Source organism: Solanum tuberosum, unplaced genomic scaffold, assembly GCF_000226075.1.
Source record: "Solanum tuberosum cultivar DM 1-3 516 R44 unplaced genomic scaffold, SolTub_3.0 scf00423, whole genome shotgun sequence".
NCBI lineage: Eukaryota > Viridiplantae > Streptophyta > Magnoliopsida > Solanales > Solanaceae > Solanum > Solanum tuberosum.
The window spans coordinates 271156-285372 of NW_006239348.1; the positions used below are offsets into that span (position 1 = coordinate 271156).

General features: G+C 34.3%; 3 protein-coding genes across 6 annotated transcripts; 1 reads left to right on the forward strand and 2 right to left on the reverse strand.

Annotated features, from left to right (window-relative positions):
* Positions 1–1630: 1630 nt before the first annotated feature.
* Positions 1631–6799, forward strand: LOC102578177 (ultraviolet-B receptor UVR8-like). Its single transcript, XM_006363065.2, has 11 exons — positions 1631–1849; positions 1941–2085; positions 2181–2291; positions 2375–2435; positions 2814–2932; positions 3189–3274; positions 3375–3576; positions 3923–3976; positions 4848–4958; positions 5801–5857; positions 6337–6799. Exons 1-11 carry the CDS (start codon positions 1821–1823, stop codon positions 6535–6537), a joined length of 1176 nt encoding a protein of 391 aa, XP_006363127.1. The 5' UTR covers positions 1631–1820; the 3' UTR covers positions 6538–6799.
* On the reverse strand, positions 6748–9580 carry LOC102578503 (uncharacterized). Of its 2 annotated transcripts, none has more exons than XM_015303303.1 (4): positions 7984–9580; positions 7759–7880; positions 7430–7478; positions 6748–7323 (listed from the first exon to the last, which is right to left on the reverse strand). In XM_015303303.1, exons 1-4 carry the CDS (start codon positions 8114–8116, stop codon positions 7163–7165), a joined length of 465 nt encoding a protein of 154 aa, XP_015158789.1. In that variant the 5' UTR covers positions 8117–9580; the 3' UTR covers positions 6748–7162. The 2 variants fall into 2 exon arrangements, with proteins under 2 accessions (XP_015158789.1, XP_006363128.1); XM_006363066.2 differs by having other exon boundaries at positions 7703–7880.
* A 1037-nt stretch (positions 9581–10617) lies between these two features.
* On the reverse strand, positions 10618–13654 carry LOC102578851 (RHOMBOID-like protein 9, chloroplastic). 3 transcript variants are annotated; one of them, XM_006363067.2, is made up of 7 exons: positions 13581–13654; positions 12360–12831; positions 12077–12251; positions 11820–11985; positions 11332–11502; positions 11069–11223; positions 10618–10978 (listed from the first exon to the last, which is right to left on the reverse strand). In XM_006363067.2, the coding sequence occupies exons 2-7, from the start codon at positions 12697–12699 to the stop codon at positions 10726–10728; spliced, it is 1260 nt and encodes a 419-aa protein (XP_006363129.1). In that variant the 5' UTR covers positions 12700–12831; positions 13581–13654; the 3' UTR covers positions 10618–10725. The 3 variants fall into 3 exon arrangements, with proteins under 3 accessions (XP_006363129.1, XP_006363130.1, XP_015158796.1); XM_006363068.2 differs by lacking the exon at positions 13581–13654 and adding an exon at positions 13547–13565; XM_015303310.1 differs by lacking the exon at positions 13581–13654 and adding an exon at positions 13415–13491.
* Between the last annotated feature and the right edge of the window lie 563 nt (positions 13655–14217).

Here is a 14217-nt window from a genome sequence, read left to right on the forward strand (position 1 = left end):
AATTACATAAACACTCAATTTTTGTAAATTATTAACGTTGCTCCCATAAATGCTCTATTAATGCATTACGGAGTTCAAAATGAGCATTTTTGTCCTTAATTTTTTTATGTCTAGCTAAAAATTGTTCAAACCGGAGATTTTCATCTACCACCATTTCTGTCGTTGGAGTTGGAACCTCTACAACATCTTGAATTGGTGCATTAAGATCACGTTCATCCTCAATTATCATGTTGTGCAGTATATTACATGTAGTCATTATATCATGTAGCACTTCCTTTCTCCAAAAACGTGCCGGTCCTCCAATAATTGCAAAACTCCGAATGCACGTTCGACATCTTTTTCACATGATTCTTGTTTCATTGCGAATTAATTATTATGTTATGTATTATATTTTATCTTGTATTTAAATTATTATGTTATGTATTGTATTGTTATCTTGTATTTAAATTAAAATTTTCATGTTACCATTTTAATTTTGTGTATTCTTTATAATGAAAATTAACAATAAAATAAAATTTTATTATTGATGAAAAATTTAAAAATACTATTAATTTGAAGTTAGAGTAGTATATATTAAATAATATATTTTTTAAAATATTATATTACATTTATAAAGAATTATGTATATTAGATATTTAATTAATGAAATTATATGTAAAATAATATGTTAATTAGAAAGTAATGAAAATAATAATAAAATATTAAAAAAGTGAAATAGAGAGTGTGAATAGCAGTTCTCAAAAAATGAAGAATAGAGTCTAAAAAAAGAGGGGTTGGAGTGCCCATTCTCTATTTTACTCTCCAAATATAGAGAATGGAGAGTAAAATAGAGCTGAGTTGGAGATGGTATGTAGAATCTTTATTGATGACCTTTATTATATTATATACATATAAGTTAGACATAAAATTATCATTTTTAATGAACTAGATAATACATTATCCTAAAGTTATAACATATATTTTTTAATAACAACCATCAATAATTCAATTATTAGATACTACAATTCGTCAAATTACCATTAGTTATAAAGATCCGTCTATATATAAAAAAAAGATACTTAAAATAGGTTAACAATTATATGTGGAGCAATCTTATACCAAATACCGCAAACTAGGGATCGGAAAACGTTCAAAGGCAAGACTGTACATGCAAAAGAGGCAGTAACATAGATTAGAAAGGAGAACACAGAGAGATTACAATTACTTAGTAGTTCAAAGAAAACACAGAATTGTAGGAATTTTGTTCAGCATTTACTTTGTAATTAGTTTCATGCTTTGTAGGAGGCCTAATTCGTCTTACTAGATATAAGTAAAATCAATTGTATATAGAATAAAATCTCTCAAAATATAAATAAATTATATGACAAAATATATATTTAAAATTCAAGTCCCTATTTGGTTTTCATCTTTGCAAAACCTCTTCGATGCAATTTGTTTCACTACAACATTTCTTAAAAAATATTCACTAGTGCTTTTTGATTAAAGAAAATGAGAAGGATAGAGGAGCAATGTATATGGGTCACTCAATTAGTATATAATTAAAATAAAAGTAATAAATACTATAATAAATAAAAATATAAAATAAAATAAAATAAAATATAAAGTTCATTCCCCCAAGCAGCAATAATTAGAGAATGCATCATAATATATTTATTAGGGGCGCCTCCACTGTCCACTCCACTCAACCAGTCCACAATATACAGATTACAGAAGAAGCCACCATTTTTACCGATTCTTGAAAATCAGACTGAAAGCTCTAAAGTATCCAGACTTAGCTCTGCAAGAAACAGAAAACTGAAAGCAGCCAGCCACAAGTATATATGACTTCCAGAAACGCCGTCATCGCTTGGTACAACAGCTTGAAACTTTTCTCACTCCATTACAATTCATAAAAGTAATCACTCTGTTTAATTTATTGTATATATGTATTTAATCTTCAGGGGCTCTGGAGAAGATGGTCAATTGGGTATTGGAAACAATGAAGAGAAGGAGTGGGCTTGTTCAATTAAAGCTCTAAAATCTGAAAAAGTTTCTTCTGTTGTTGCCGGAAGTAGAAACTCTCTTGCCATTTGTGAAGATGGCAAAGTAAGCTTTCTTTCAATTTTTTCTCTTTACGGATTAATTAATTTATTTATTTTTTAATGTGTGATTTTGGTTTTCTGGGTGTGTTGAATAAGCAGTTATTTACGTGGGGTTGGAATCAAAGAGGAACCTTGGGACACCCACCTGAGACAAAAACAGAGAACATTCCTAGTCAGGTTAAAGCTCTTGCCAATGTGAAAATTGTTCAGGTATGGCAGCTTTAAGTTTTATTTGTGCAAAAGAATTGCTGGAGTTTATTGGTGTAGGTTTTATTGGATTTCTCTGATTGCAGGCGGCAATTGGTGGCTGGCATTGTTTGGCTGTAGATGATCAAGGCAAGGCTTATGCTTGGGGTAGGCCTTTGCTTTATTTCATCTTTATCCTTATTAGTACCATTTTATCTCTAGAACAAGAAGGGTTACAAAAGTATTATTGTATTCCAAATTTATCAGTTTGCATGACTTTTTTTTTTCCAATAAAGAATACAAAAAAGAAAGGATAAGTTTCATTTTTTTTAAGCTTTGGTAGATTATATTCACAAAGTTAACATCTTTGAACTTTGTGGTAATCTGCTTTAGTAGGTTAAGACAACAAAGGCTCACCATCAAGCTATCCTCCATACACATTTTGCCTCTAGTTTAGCAGTCTGCTTTAATAGTTTAGTGTTCAAAATACTGGATTCTGGTGGTTTGGAGCAGTTATTTATTTTTTCAAGTTCATGATCCTTGCAGGTGGTAATGAGTACGGACAATGTGGGGAAGAACCAGAAAGGAAAGATGACACTGGAACGCCCGTAAAGAGAGATATTGTGATCCCTAAGCGTTGTGCCTCTAAGCTTTCTGTTCGTCAGGTGACATTCTCGTACTGTTGATGTATTTCATTTGAGGAGCTGGACGCGTGGAGTTCCTTTCTTTGTTTTGTTGGTTGATGATTCTGCAAAGACTTTTCCTTGTTGCTTTTGGTTCTGTATCCTGATAAATGCTCACTGAATAATGGAGATACAGGCCTATTAACTGCTTTTTCCCTCCTGATATTTATATTATATGCAGCAATGTTCAATGTGTTGCCTTCTTTGCCAATTAACTCCTAATTTCTTTACATAACAGGTAGCTGCTGGTGGTACACACTCTGTTGTTCTTACAAGGGAAGGACAAGTATGGACATGGGGTCAACCATGGCCTCCTGGTGACATGTATGCTCTATTCTAATCATTGGTCTCTAGTAACCATGATATGTATAATAAGTTATTTTCTTGTTTAAGAATTTCATCAGTGCTGCACTAAACCTTGCAGAAAGCAAATTTCTACTCCTGTCCGTGTACAAGGTCTTGCAAGTGTGAGGTTGATTGCAGTAGGGGCCTTTCATAACTTGGCTCTTCTTGATGATGGAGTTCTAATGGCATGGGGTAATAATGAGTATGGGCAACTTGGAACTGGGGATACCCAGCCAAGATCACAACCCATTGCCATTCAAGGGCTATCTGGTCTCACTTTGGTCTGTATCAATCTGTTCTTCTTGTCATTTTGATTATGATTTTGTTTGTAAGATGATTTGTTCTTGATCATTTTGGTCCAACTTCTTCTTCTCCTTATATTTCTCTTCATTTTCTCAAGAAGTATTTATGTGTGTTGAACATTAAGTTGTTCATCATGTTAAGGGACCAGTTGTTCAGTCCAGTTTCTTTGGATATATTACCTTACCAACAAACTTACTGCATGAAAAATACAAGCCCCTACCAATTCTATTGATTTTAGAACAGAAATGGGCCAAAGAGTTATAATGAGTATATAAGATGTATTAATAAAAGAAGTATGTTAGATATTTCTATTTTCATGTCCAGGTTGATATCGCTGCTGGAGGATGGCATTCTGCAGCTTTGACAAATGAGGGAGAGGTATATCTTGTGTTTTAATGTTTTATGTTAGTTCTGCATAATATTTTTTGCTTTGTGTCTCATGTACTTTTTTAACAGCAATCAGTATATATGTTCCTTAAAGATAAAATACACCTCCTCTGAACGTTTTGCATCTGACTCATTGTTATGGTATCTGATCAAAAGATCTCCTGCTCCCTTTTTTTCTGGTTTGCGTCAAACCAAAGTGAAAATACTTTGATGATGGTGCTTTTCTCCCCCCTTTATAAATCTTTTTACATACTAATAATATAGTTCTATGAAGTTGCATATAGTAGGCAATATGCTTTGTTGAGTAGAATACATCAGCTTTTTCTCTCATGCTCACAAGTGATACTTTCTTGGATTGCAAAGGAGGTTGTCAGTATTCTAACAAATAACAATCTCCTCCACAATGCATGACACTCTTTTTGCACTTGAAAATTTGATATTGAGCATTGGGTTGTATGGAGGGTTCCGATGTGAAAGGCTGGCTTCACTCCAAAGCTCTTGAGATGTGAAATATTAAAGCCTGCTTTCTTTAAAATTGTTCTGTTTTGTTATTTATTATCTGTTAAATGATGGAATATATAATAATAGTGCTTGGTTAGCAAGAAGGTCCAATATGAGGTCTATTTGGCAGATAAGTTGTCAAACTTTAGTTCTGTACTTTTGCTTTGTACTTTCTCATGGCCATCATGTCGGAAAGATTGCTTATGGGAGGAGTTCACCTAGATCACTGTGCAGACCTGGCTACACATTCTCCCAGTTTGCTATCTTGTGCCTTGGAAGAACCTCAATACAGAATCATATTCTCATGATCCTCTATAGTCAACAACCTCTGTCAACTGTGTGTTAACTCTGCTTACTGCAGGTTTATGGCTGGGGAAGAGGGGAACATGGTAGACTTGGATTTGGGGATGACAAGAGTAGTAAAATGGTGCCGCAAAAGGTTCAACTTTTAGCTGGGGAGAACATTGTTCAGGTGAGTTGTTTGTATCCTTCATTATCAGTGGGTCTCTTTTCTCCTCATCACTATGGAAGTCACGGTCCTGTGCTTCGTCCACACTCTTTGTATATCTGATGGAAGTGCAAAGCTATGGAATATAACTTGTATGTCCAGGAAAAATGAGAACTACACTTGTGTCCATTATTTTTGGACTGATTTGTTTTTTCTTTCTTTCTTTTCATATTAACTTTATTTTAGACTGAATAAGAGGGCTGCCTTTGCCAGAATCTTATTTGAGACTGAAATATTACTCATCATCTAATTGGCACAAATATGGCAGGAAGTCTCAGAAGTTTCTGAATTAAAACGAAGCTAGTTTATACAAAATTACGTGTAGTTTAAACTACTTTGAAAATATTGCAAGGAGTATTAATAACTGTCGAAGAAATGCAAATGAGAAACACGGCCAAACTTTAAAGGATGAAATAAAGGAAAGACTTTTTTAGCCAACTGTCTCGTCAATTTTTGGGCATACTTAGTATCCATTTGGCATTCTATAATAGGACACTTGTGACCAAACCGATGGGCACGGCCAACTGACCAAAGAAATGCGCGCCTTAAAAATAAAAAAACTGCAGGAAACCAAAATGGAATGTTCTAAAAGTTGGCTGCTTGTGAGACCAATTGGTGTCTGATTCCGAGATGCAACATTTCATTTTGTATCTGTGCTTGTTGGTTCATAATAGAGAGTGGAACTAGAGTAATCTGATTGTGAATGCTCATGCTTGTGATAAGAATTTTGTTTTACTACTATATATGATCTTATCCACCCTTCTCTCTATAGTTTCTGGAGGTGAGTTCTCTTTCTAATGATGCAGGTTTCATGTGGGGGAACACACTCTGTTGCATTAACGCATGATGGTCGAATGTTTTCTGTGAGTACCAGACACTGTTTTCCTTCAAGTTTGCATAAGTTAGCCTCATGTTAAAGCCCATTTTTACTTGTTTATAATCTTCAACGAAAACATGTAATTGTCTTGTCCGAAACTCTCTAAGCCTATTTGTTATAGCAAGAATAACATTCTTGTGGGCAATCCGCGATCCCTTTTTAAGCTTTTGGATAAAATTGAAATGTGAGTGTGTTGAACCACAGTTAAACAGGTATATATTTCCACAATTTGTAGACAACACCTCATATTTCAATTTTGAAACATCCATGATCCATCTCCAAGGGAGAAGTATATTAGAAAATTATTACAGTGACATTTTAAACGTTAGATAAACTGATTGGATATACAGGCGTTTGGTGTAATGGTAGACTAACTACCCTCATCGATAATTATTCTTCTGTATTACTGTGTTTTTGTACTTGGAGATAAAAATAACAGCTGATTGGCTATTTGTAATGTGGCAGTTTGGGCGGGGAGACCATGGACGACTAGGATATGGTAGAAAGTCGACAACTGGTCATCCATCGGAAGTTCCAATAAATATTCCGCCTCCAAGTGGTGATGTCAGCAGCACAGAAGAAGAGCGTTGGTGCGCTAAACTTGTCGCTTGTGGTGGCCGCCATACTTTGGCGAGTGTAGAGTGGCAGACATTTGAGTCTGAGTAGTCACTTTAAAAGTGTCATTTTTAAGTCTGAATTCAGGTAGGTATCTGATTCAGCCGCGTCACTGTTGTATGAGGTGGTTGTACTTTTGTATTATTATTGAGGCAACTGAGGTGGAGAATTCAGAATTTTCTTTTTCTGGTTGGGTTGGCGATTATTGGTACCCTTCTGGGAACTTAGTTAGTACTATCTGCTTCTGTTTATCTACTGGTACTATATTGTGAATAGCCTAATTCTGCCTTCTTCATTGTTGCTTATATTGGAATTCCAGTGCCAGTAGAACCGTTCTCCCGCACACAACACACTAGCGAAAATCTGGTTTATGAACTCTAGTAAACCTAACATTTCAATACAAGAATTATAACCCTTTCACCAAATGTTCCGAATTCCCCATGAACCCAGATTTCATGTACATCTATTTCTTACTGTGACAGTCGATGAAAATTAGAGTGAGATGTAGGTCTTTTAAACCACTACATTGAAGCAAAAACACTTGAGATGCTAAAGTATCTTTACTGTACAAGATTGAGTTTAATCTGCATAATAACATTCTAAGCAATCCACAACGGTGCTGGATGTATTTAACTGGTGTAAACAATTTTGGTATTTTAATCATGGAGGAGCAATTTCAGAGCTGGACCAAGGGAGACCGAGTTGAGCGAGCTAGTGCTGAGGTCCATAGGAACCATAAACAGGGCCATACCTGCTGCGAAAAATCCCAGCGTGCAACAGTAGTATATAGAGTAATTGACTCACCATAGCTATGGTGATCAACGCTTCCAAAGTTTGCTGTCCATTTTACAAAAGTAGTAGGAAATGAAGTCGAATATAATTTTTGTAGCTAAATATGAAATGGTAGAAGTAGAAATCAATGAAGATTAACAGAGACGATTACCAGGCGTTTTCCTCGGTGACCTCCCATTATTATCTGCTTGCAAACAAGGCTGCATCATCAGTTGATCAAACACATTAATCAGCGATGGAATCCTCTAATTAATTATGGTCATATAATCTGTTTGCTCTTTTTTTTAAAAAAAAAAATCTCCCAATCCTCAACAAAAACATTTATTAGGAAGATTATTTATCTAAATAAACTACTCCTCACTCCGTTTTAATTTGTTTGTTTGGTTTTAACTTAAATACGGATTGGAAGTAGTAAGAGGAGTACCCAAAAGCAAGAGCAGTAATGGCCCAAGAGATTATAGCTGAAGAAGCAGCACTAACCAAACTGTGACTAGTCCATTTTCGGAGATGAAAAAACCCAGCTAGCATAGAGGAAGCACCCATTACTCCCCCAATTAATGCAAAAATCAACATAAAACTTGTTGATGGATTCCCACCTAAATCTGTTTTAACACATTTCACAAACACCAGCAATACAATTAAACAAAACTCAAAACACATTCTTATTTTATGAAGAAAGAAATTTAAAGAGATGAGGTGACATACGAGGATGATTCTGTTCGCCATCAATGTATTTGTCAAGTGACCAGCCAGCAAGTCCTAGTACTATTAAATAAACTACTAAGTTTATGACCAACAATGGTCCCATAAAGGTTCTGCCACCTCTTCCCACCGCCATTAATTGATTTAACTTAACTTCTGCTGCTCAGAATCAGAGTTCCACCAATTTTATTTGCAGTATTAGATGTCTTTTTCCGTTGAGTATTGTTGGATACGTGGTTGCTTCACGAGGACTCCATTGTCACCCTTTACAGGTGTCACAAAAATTTGATAACAATAACGCTGGTGGGCTTGCATTTTATGAAGGCGAAATGGTCTGGTGGACCCTTATACTTGTATCAGTTTGTATTCTGAACCTTTTTACTTGCGTCTTTGTCATCTGGACCCTTAAACTCAATTAAAATGAGACTTTTAAGCCCCTCCAACCATGTGTGTAACTCACTCTCCTTTATGTAATTGACATGTCATATCCACGTCAGATATATTAATGCCACATCATAATTATTTCATAACTATTCTTAAAAATTATTAACCAAAATTATTTAATAAAATGTAAAATAATAACATTTTAATTTATTATTGGCATTTCTAATTCTACCTATTTTCCATATTTCACGACCAAAAGAAAGCCATTGCCGGTGTCATCGCCATTTTTTCCGGCGAAATCACATATACTTTCTTCCTCACCCGTCTTCATCTCCACCGCATACCATCACTATTTTTCTTTCCTTTTCCAACCTCCACTGCAACAGCACAACCAAATTCAGAACTACAACTTGCCCGACTAAAGGCAGCCAAGAAGGTGAAAGGAAGAATACATCAACAGATTGGGCACCAAATGGGGGCTTAAGGTTAAAATCAAAATAATACTAATCTCTACACAGTAACTTGCACTAGGAGATCCTTCACCATATCTACAAGCAGATTTTTTAAAGGAGCTAATAACATGAAAGCTCGTACAAAATAGGGCATACTCTCTCAACATAACAAAGTGAGCCAATTTGATTTATCTGAAACACAATAAAGTGAAGTAATCAGAAGATTAGCAGTGAAGTACTAGATCTGGCCACCACACAACCAGATCTGGCCAAACTTTTCGTAATCCAATGCCGATTACTATTTTCGCGCCCCAAATTGCTTACAAATACAATTTCACACCAACCTCTGCCGCGAAACTCGTCGAAATCTACCCAAAATTCGCCTGAGATTTTCTTGGGTTATCGAAACCGGTTGAAAAAGACAAGTTTAAGGGATTAGAAGGAGACGGTTCCTGTGAAAGATTGAAGATGGGGAAGAAAAGGAAGTCTCTAGCATCGAGCCTTGATGAGGTAGATCGAACCATGTATTTGACTTTCTGTAGCGCTGCTAATTCCCTTTCTCAGCTTTATACTCACGCTATGAACCAACATAAATTTTCCTTCCTCTCCGATGAACGCCATGGAATGGTATTGAAATTTGAGATCAGCATGTTAAGCATTCCCTTCCGTTTCTTCGAAGATCTACGGCTCGCCAAGATCTACTTACAAAGTTGAAGTTGCTAAAGTTGGAAAGCTTAAGGAAAGCAATTAAGCTTTGGGCAAGAAGAAATAAATTTTTAATTAATTATTTTAAAAAATATATATTTCTTTCATAATTTAAATATTTTTTTAACCTAAAAAAGTTGTTCACTCGCCTTAAGATGCGTGAAGTCACACACTTTCGCCAACTCAGCCACCTAAAAGACACATAAGCTTGGTCAATGGTCAGAGGGATTGGTTAAATTGTGTTTTATTGAGTTTAAGGGTTCAGATGACAAAGGTGCAAGTAGAAGGGTTCAGAATACAAACTGATACTAGTATAAGGGTCCACCAGACCATTTCGCCTTTTATGAATTAAGCCCATTTTACTGTCGTCCGGAAATATCCATAGCAAATGAAATTATAGCGGAGTGTAATTAGGTGAACTGTACTTATTAAGTTTAATCTTTTTTGCTATTTATGAAATTTCCTTTTTTTTCCTCGAATTTAATTTTTGTATTTTAAAAATAAACGATTTATGTTTAGTGGAGTAGTCCTCTAGAAACTGAAGTTATATTTAAACATAACTTGTTCTGTCCCTAATTACTTATTCACTTTTGAATTGACACATCTATTAAAAAAACAATGATTGACAAAGTGAGTTTTCTATTTTACCCCTATTAATTATGAAGTGGATGAATTAAAAACTTAAGATTTTTAAGAAGTTTTACCTTTTTCAAAGTAATTAATTGAGAATATAATAAGTAATTTTTTTTATCCTTTCTTGATTTGTCAAAATGAACAAGTAATTAGGGTCAAAATAAAATAAAATAGAACAAGTAATTAGTAACAGACGGGGAGTATTAAGCTATGTTAACTATACTTATGTCCCCAAAAAAATTATTTGTTTCCACGGAAATAAATTAAAGAATAACACAAAATAGGTGAAAAACTGCAAATGACCCTTTTCTTCCTCTCAGACTAATTAACTTTTACTATAAAAGACGTAAAACATAATATGTGTTTGATCGCTCACTCTTAACATGGGGGCTCGGATTCGAACCTTCTTGATAGAAAGGGTTTTGCTATGAATCCAAATTAGTCAGGCAAATATATAGAAATTTGCAGAGATCAACAGTAGTTTTTTTGTTGTTGTAAAGCTTATTTATTCAAAATCTGTATATAACACGCCTATATACGTATAAAGGTATAGGGTTTTAAGCACCCTGTTTCAGCTTATATAGAACTTGTCTCCAGCTCCAGCTATTGAGTTGAGAGGAGGTTCTATTACCATAAGCAAAGAAGCAAACAGCAGAATAAAGACTGAGAAGTAAATAAGGGATTTACAAGGATCTGAATATTGTTTAACAAATGTGATTCCTTCTTTTTGACCACTTTCTGAAGATGCAATATTTTCCACTTGAGGACTTGGACATATAAGATAACCATATGCTATTCCCATCAATGTTGCTCCAAAATGTGCCCTGCATACATCACAAACATTGTCAATTTCTTGGTTAAGTTATTATGGAAAACAACTTTTTCTTCTCCCTTTAATTATAATAAGTACTAACCAGTCATCTATAGGCCCAAAGTTGCTTAGTACAAAGCTGATAGCAGTTGCTATTATCGCCTTTTCGATCATGCTTTTAGAAGCTTCTTTTCCTAGCATGTCTTTGTTCTGGACTTGATAAATGAGCCAAGCTCCTATTAGAGCAAAAGCAGGTCCCTAAGAATGTGACAGAGTTGATCAAATAACACTCTATGATATATATCTACATGCTTCAACTCCAAATTTCTGAACATGACAAGATTATTTAATGGCAATACAACTTACAGTTCCTCCAACAGTTGGCTCTGCGGTGTGAAGAAAACTGATGAGGTTACCAGAAATTCCGCCAAGAACATATATCAGGAAAAATGGAAATGAACCATATGCTTTACATACTTGAGGCCCAAAACTTAGAAGCATCCAACAACCAAGGGCTATGTGAAGGACTCCTGAGTGCTGCAACATAGCAGATCAACAATCAAATTAATTGGATTTGCTTATATCCGCTTACATTTACATTATCAACGTAATTTAACAAGCTATCGAGTATTACTTGTCATATCAATAGTTATCTGTAATTATCTTTTAAATGACCTGATATTATAAAAAACATTTATATTGTCAGTATATAAACTTAAAACTCTTACTAACTAATCTATCTGTTCTGTTCTCAACAATAACCATATATACCATGCTACAATAATCTTATTGTATTTCCATACAATTCTAGGCCAATTAATCATGTAAGGACGAACCAATTTTCAATCTTGTACCAGAAACATCGGTGTTAGAAGCCTCCACCATTCACCAAGTAGGATCAAATGATTTATCTTTGCGCCATATACCATTGGTAGTGACAACATCCCTACTTCCGAGTTCCTGACTGGACTAGCTGTCTCGAACAGGAATACTGCAATGTTAATAGAAGCCAGTATTCCTCTGCATCAACATAGGAAAAAGGCATTAGAAATGGTACAAGGTTAGAAATAATGTGCATTACTGAAGAAGCAGTTGCAAGGTTGATTCTTACATCAAGTAAAAACTAGATGATTCTTCGTTCGAACTCTCAATATCTTTAGCTTTTAACTTCATGTACTGTTCTAGTTTCTTAACCCTGCCACCTCTGTTGATCATTTTCATGGAAAAATATGATGCTTCTTCAATTGTACTCTCATCAGAAGCTGAAAATGTATGGAATTTTGGCTCTGCACCAGAATTAAGCATAAAAAACTATCAACTTGGAAGGTTACAAGATCACAACAAAGTAACTGATATAAAGTTAGTCCATTAACTAGCAGTTCTTGCATTCTTACCTTTTCCACGAAAGTAATCCAAAGATCGCAGTGCCTTCTCTGCTTTAGGTCGATGATTTTTGCCTGTTAGTTTTTCTATCTCAATCGAAGATGAAGCTCCCGTGCTATCATGAAGCTTTTGGAAGTAAGAATCTAAGGCTCTCAGTTGCTTCTCCTTATTACTCAATGAAGATTTCACTGTCCAAAACATTCTTCTCTGAGAACTACGCGAAAGCTGGGATACACGAGGAAACATTCTGTTATCCTCCTTATATACATGGCTTAATTTAGGCACAACCTTTTGTGGAATGCATCCCATACTATGAACTTTTCCTAATGATACTGTAGTACTACAGACCATTATGCTTTATTAAGAACTATACTGACTCCTTTACATACTTCATGCTCATTCCTGCTAGTGAACTTGGATATAATTGAGGAAACGTCACCTCTCTTGTACAACTTAACACATTTTAGACAAGCTGATATACTTCTGCAAAAAGAATAAGAGTTCTGTCAGGATCAAATGCACTTTTGTTTTATATATATGGTTTGTTCTGCTATAGTATGACATAGTAATTTATCCTTTCAGAGGCTATATATTTAGCTTATAAAAAAATCATGAATTTATGTTGTTTGGACTTTGGAAACACAGACAACATTTGGGAATTCACCAACCGTTTAATTTAGCGCAATAACCTATTGTTCTCTTCCAGATATCACTGAACTAAATCTCTTGCACAGGATATATATATTTGAAGCACTTGAAAAAACTAGTGGAAACATTCTATAATCATTGTCATGCAAGTTACTATATATTAATGCAACTGAGTTTAATTTATTGCATACATATTCTCCAATATATACTGATAATTTAAATAATTTTTACACTATCAGCGTATTAGAGCAGGGTAAGCACCTTATTTTGACCTGTTGATACAACTTACATAACTATATATTGCAATGAAACATGGATAATATAGAACAACAAAAATAGATCATTAAACCCAACAAAGCCACACCTCATACAAAAACATATAGTACAATATAGTTCCATACTCTGTCCTTAGCCGTACCTTTGTAAGTTAAAAAGACTGTTTTCATTAGAGACTTTAGTTTACTATAAACAAAAAAAAAAGGATCATGAATGTTTTTGTTGGGGTGTATATAATTAAAATAATACAAGACAGTTATATAACGTATATGACCTTAATAGAAGAACTGGAAGAGCTAAATACGTACCAGCGGTCTCAGTTCCATTTAATGCTGGGATTATTTAGAAGATAAAATTGGCTCTAAATTAAAGATAAGAAGTACTTACAAATTAAAGACTTAGAAAGATCCAAATGAAATTGTACCTTATCTCAATTGTCCCACTAAAACTTTGCCAAGTGTAGTTAAAAACTCCCATATCCACTAATTGGATCTTGGGTGGGTCCCACTAAATCTAGTAAAGAAATTTATAAAGGGCCACAGAATCAAATATCTTGAAAAAAAAAGTTTCTTAGGTGCATATATAACATTTTCTTGTTCAGCAAAAAGAAAAAAAAACATTTTCTTCTCCTTTTCTTTTGGTGATTCTGAATTTCGGATATGAAAATTTTAAATTGTTTTTGAATAAAATTTATAGATTTGTAAATTAGGTTAAAAGTTAATTTTTTTTAAAACAAATTAAAAAGCTTTTATTGGACTTTCGAAATCCAACAAATATTACATAGACCTGAATATATGTTTCCATCAATTTGCATTATATAAGAGGGGTGGATTTAATTATGCTGACGTTAATATCTTTATCTTTATGGGATATAAAATCATATTTGCTATAGACTCTCGGCGAAAACAAAAAGCCTTTTCAACATAAACTTTCTAAAATCAAGGC

Coding starts and splice junctions, on each gene's coding strand:
- LOC102578177 (XM_006363065.2), top strand. CDS start 1,821: ATGACTTCCAGAAACGCCGTCATCGCTTG. Junction 3,275..3,374: donor CCATGGCCTCCTGGTGACAT/GTATGCTCTATT, acceptor TAAACCTTGCAG/AAAGCAAATTTCTACTCCTG. Junction 3,577..3,922: donor GGCTATCTGGTCTCACTTTG/GTCTGTATCAAT, acceptor TTTCATGTCCAG/GTTGATATCGCTGCTGGAGG.
- LOC102578503 (XM_006363066.2), bottom strand. CDS start 8,116: ATGGCGGTGGGAAGAGGTGGCAGAACCTTTATGGGACCATTGTTGGTC. Junction 7,881..7,983: donor TGGCGAACAGAATCATCCTC/GTATGTCACCTC, acceptor GTGTTAAAACAG/ATTTAGGTGGGAATCCATCA. Junction 7,324..7,429: donor GTCACCGAGGAAAACGCCTG/GTAATCGTCTCT, acceptor TAAAATGGACAG/CAAACTTTGGAAGCGTTGAT.
- LOC102578851 (XM_006363067.2), bottom strand. CDS start 12,699: ATGGTCTGTAGTACTACAGTATCATTAGGAAAAGTTCATAGTATGGGA. Junction 11,986..12,076: donor TCATCTAGTTTTTACTTGAT/GTAAGAATCAAC, acceptor ATGTTGATGCAG/AGGAATACTGGCTTCTATTA. Junction 11,224..11,331: donor AGCCAACTGTTGGAGGAACT/GTAAGTTGTATT, acceptor TCACATTCTTAG/GGACCTGCTTTTGCTCTAAT.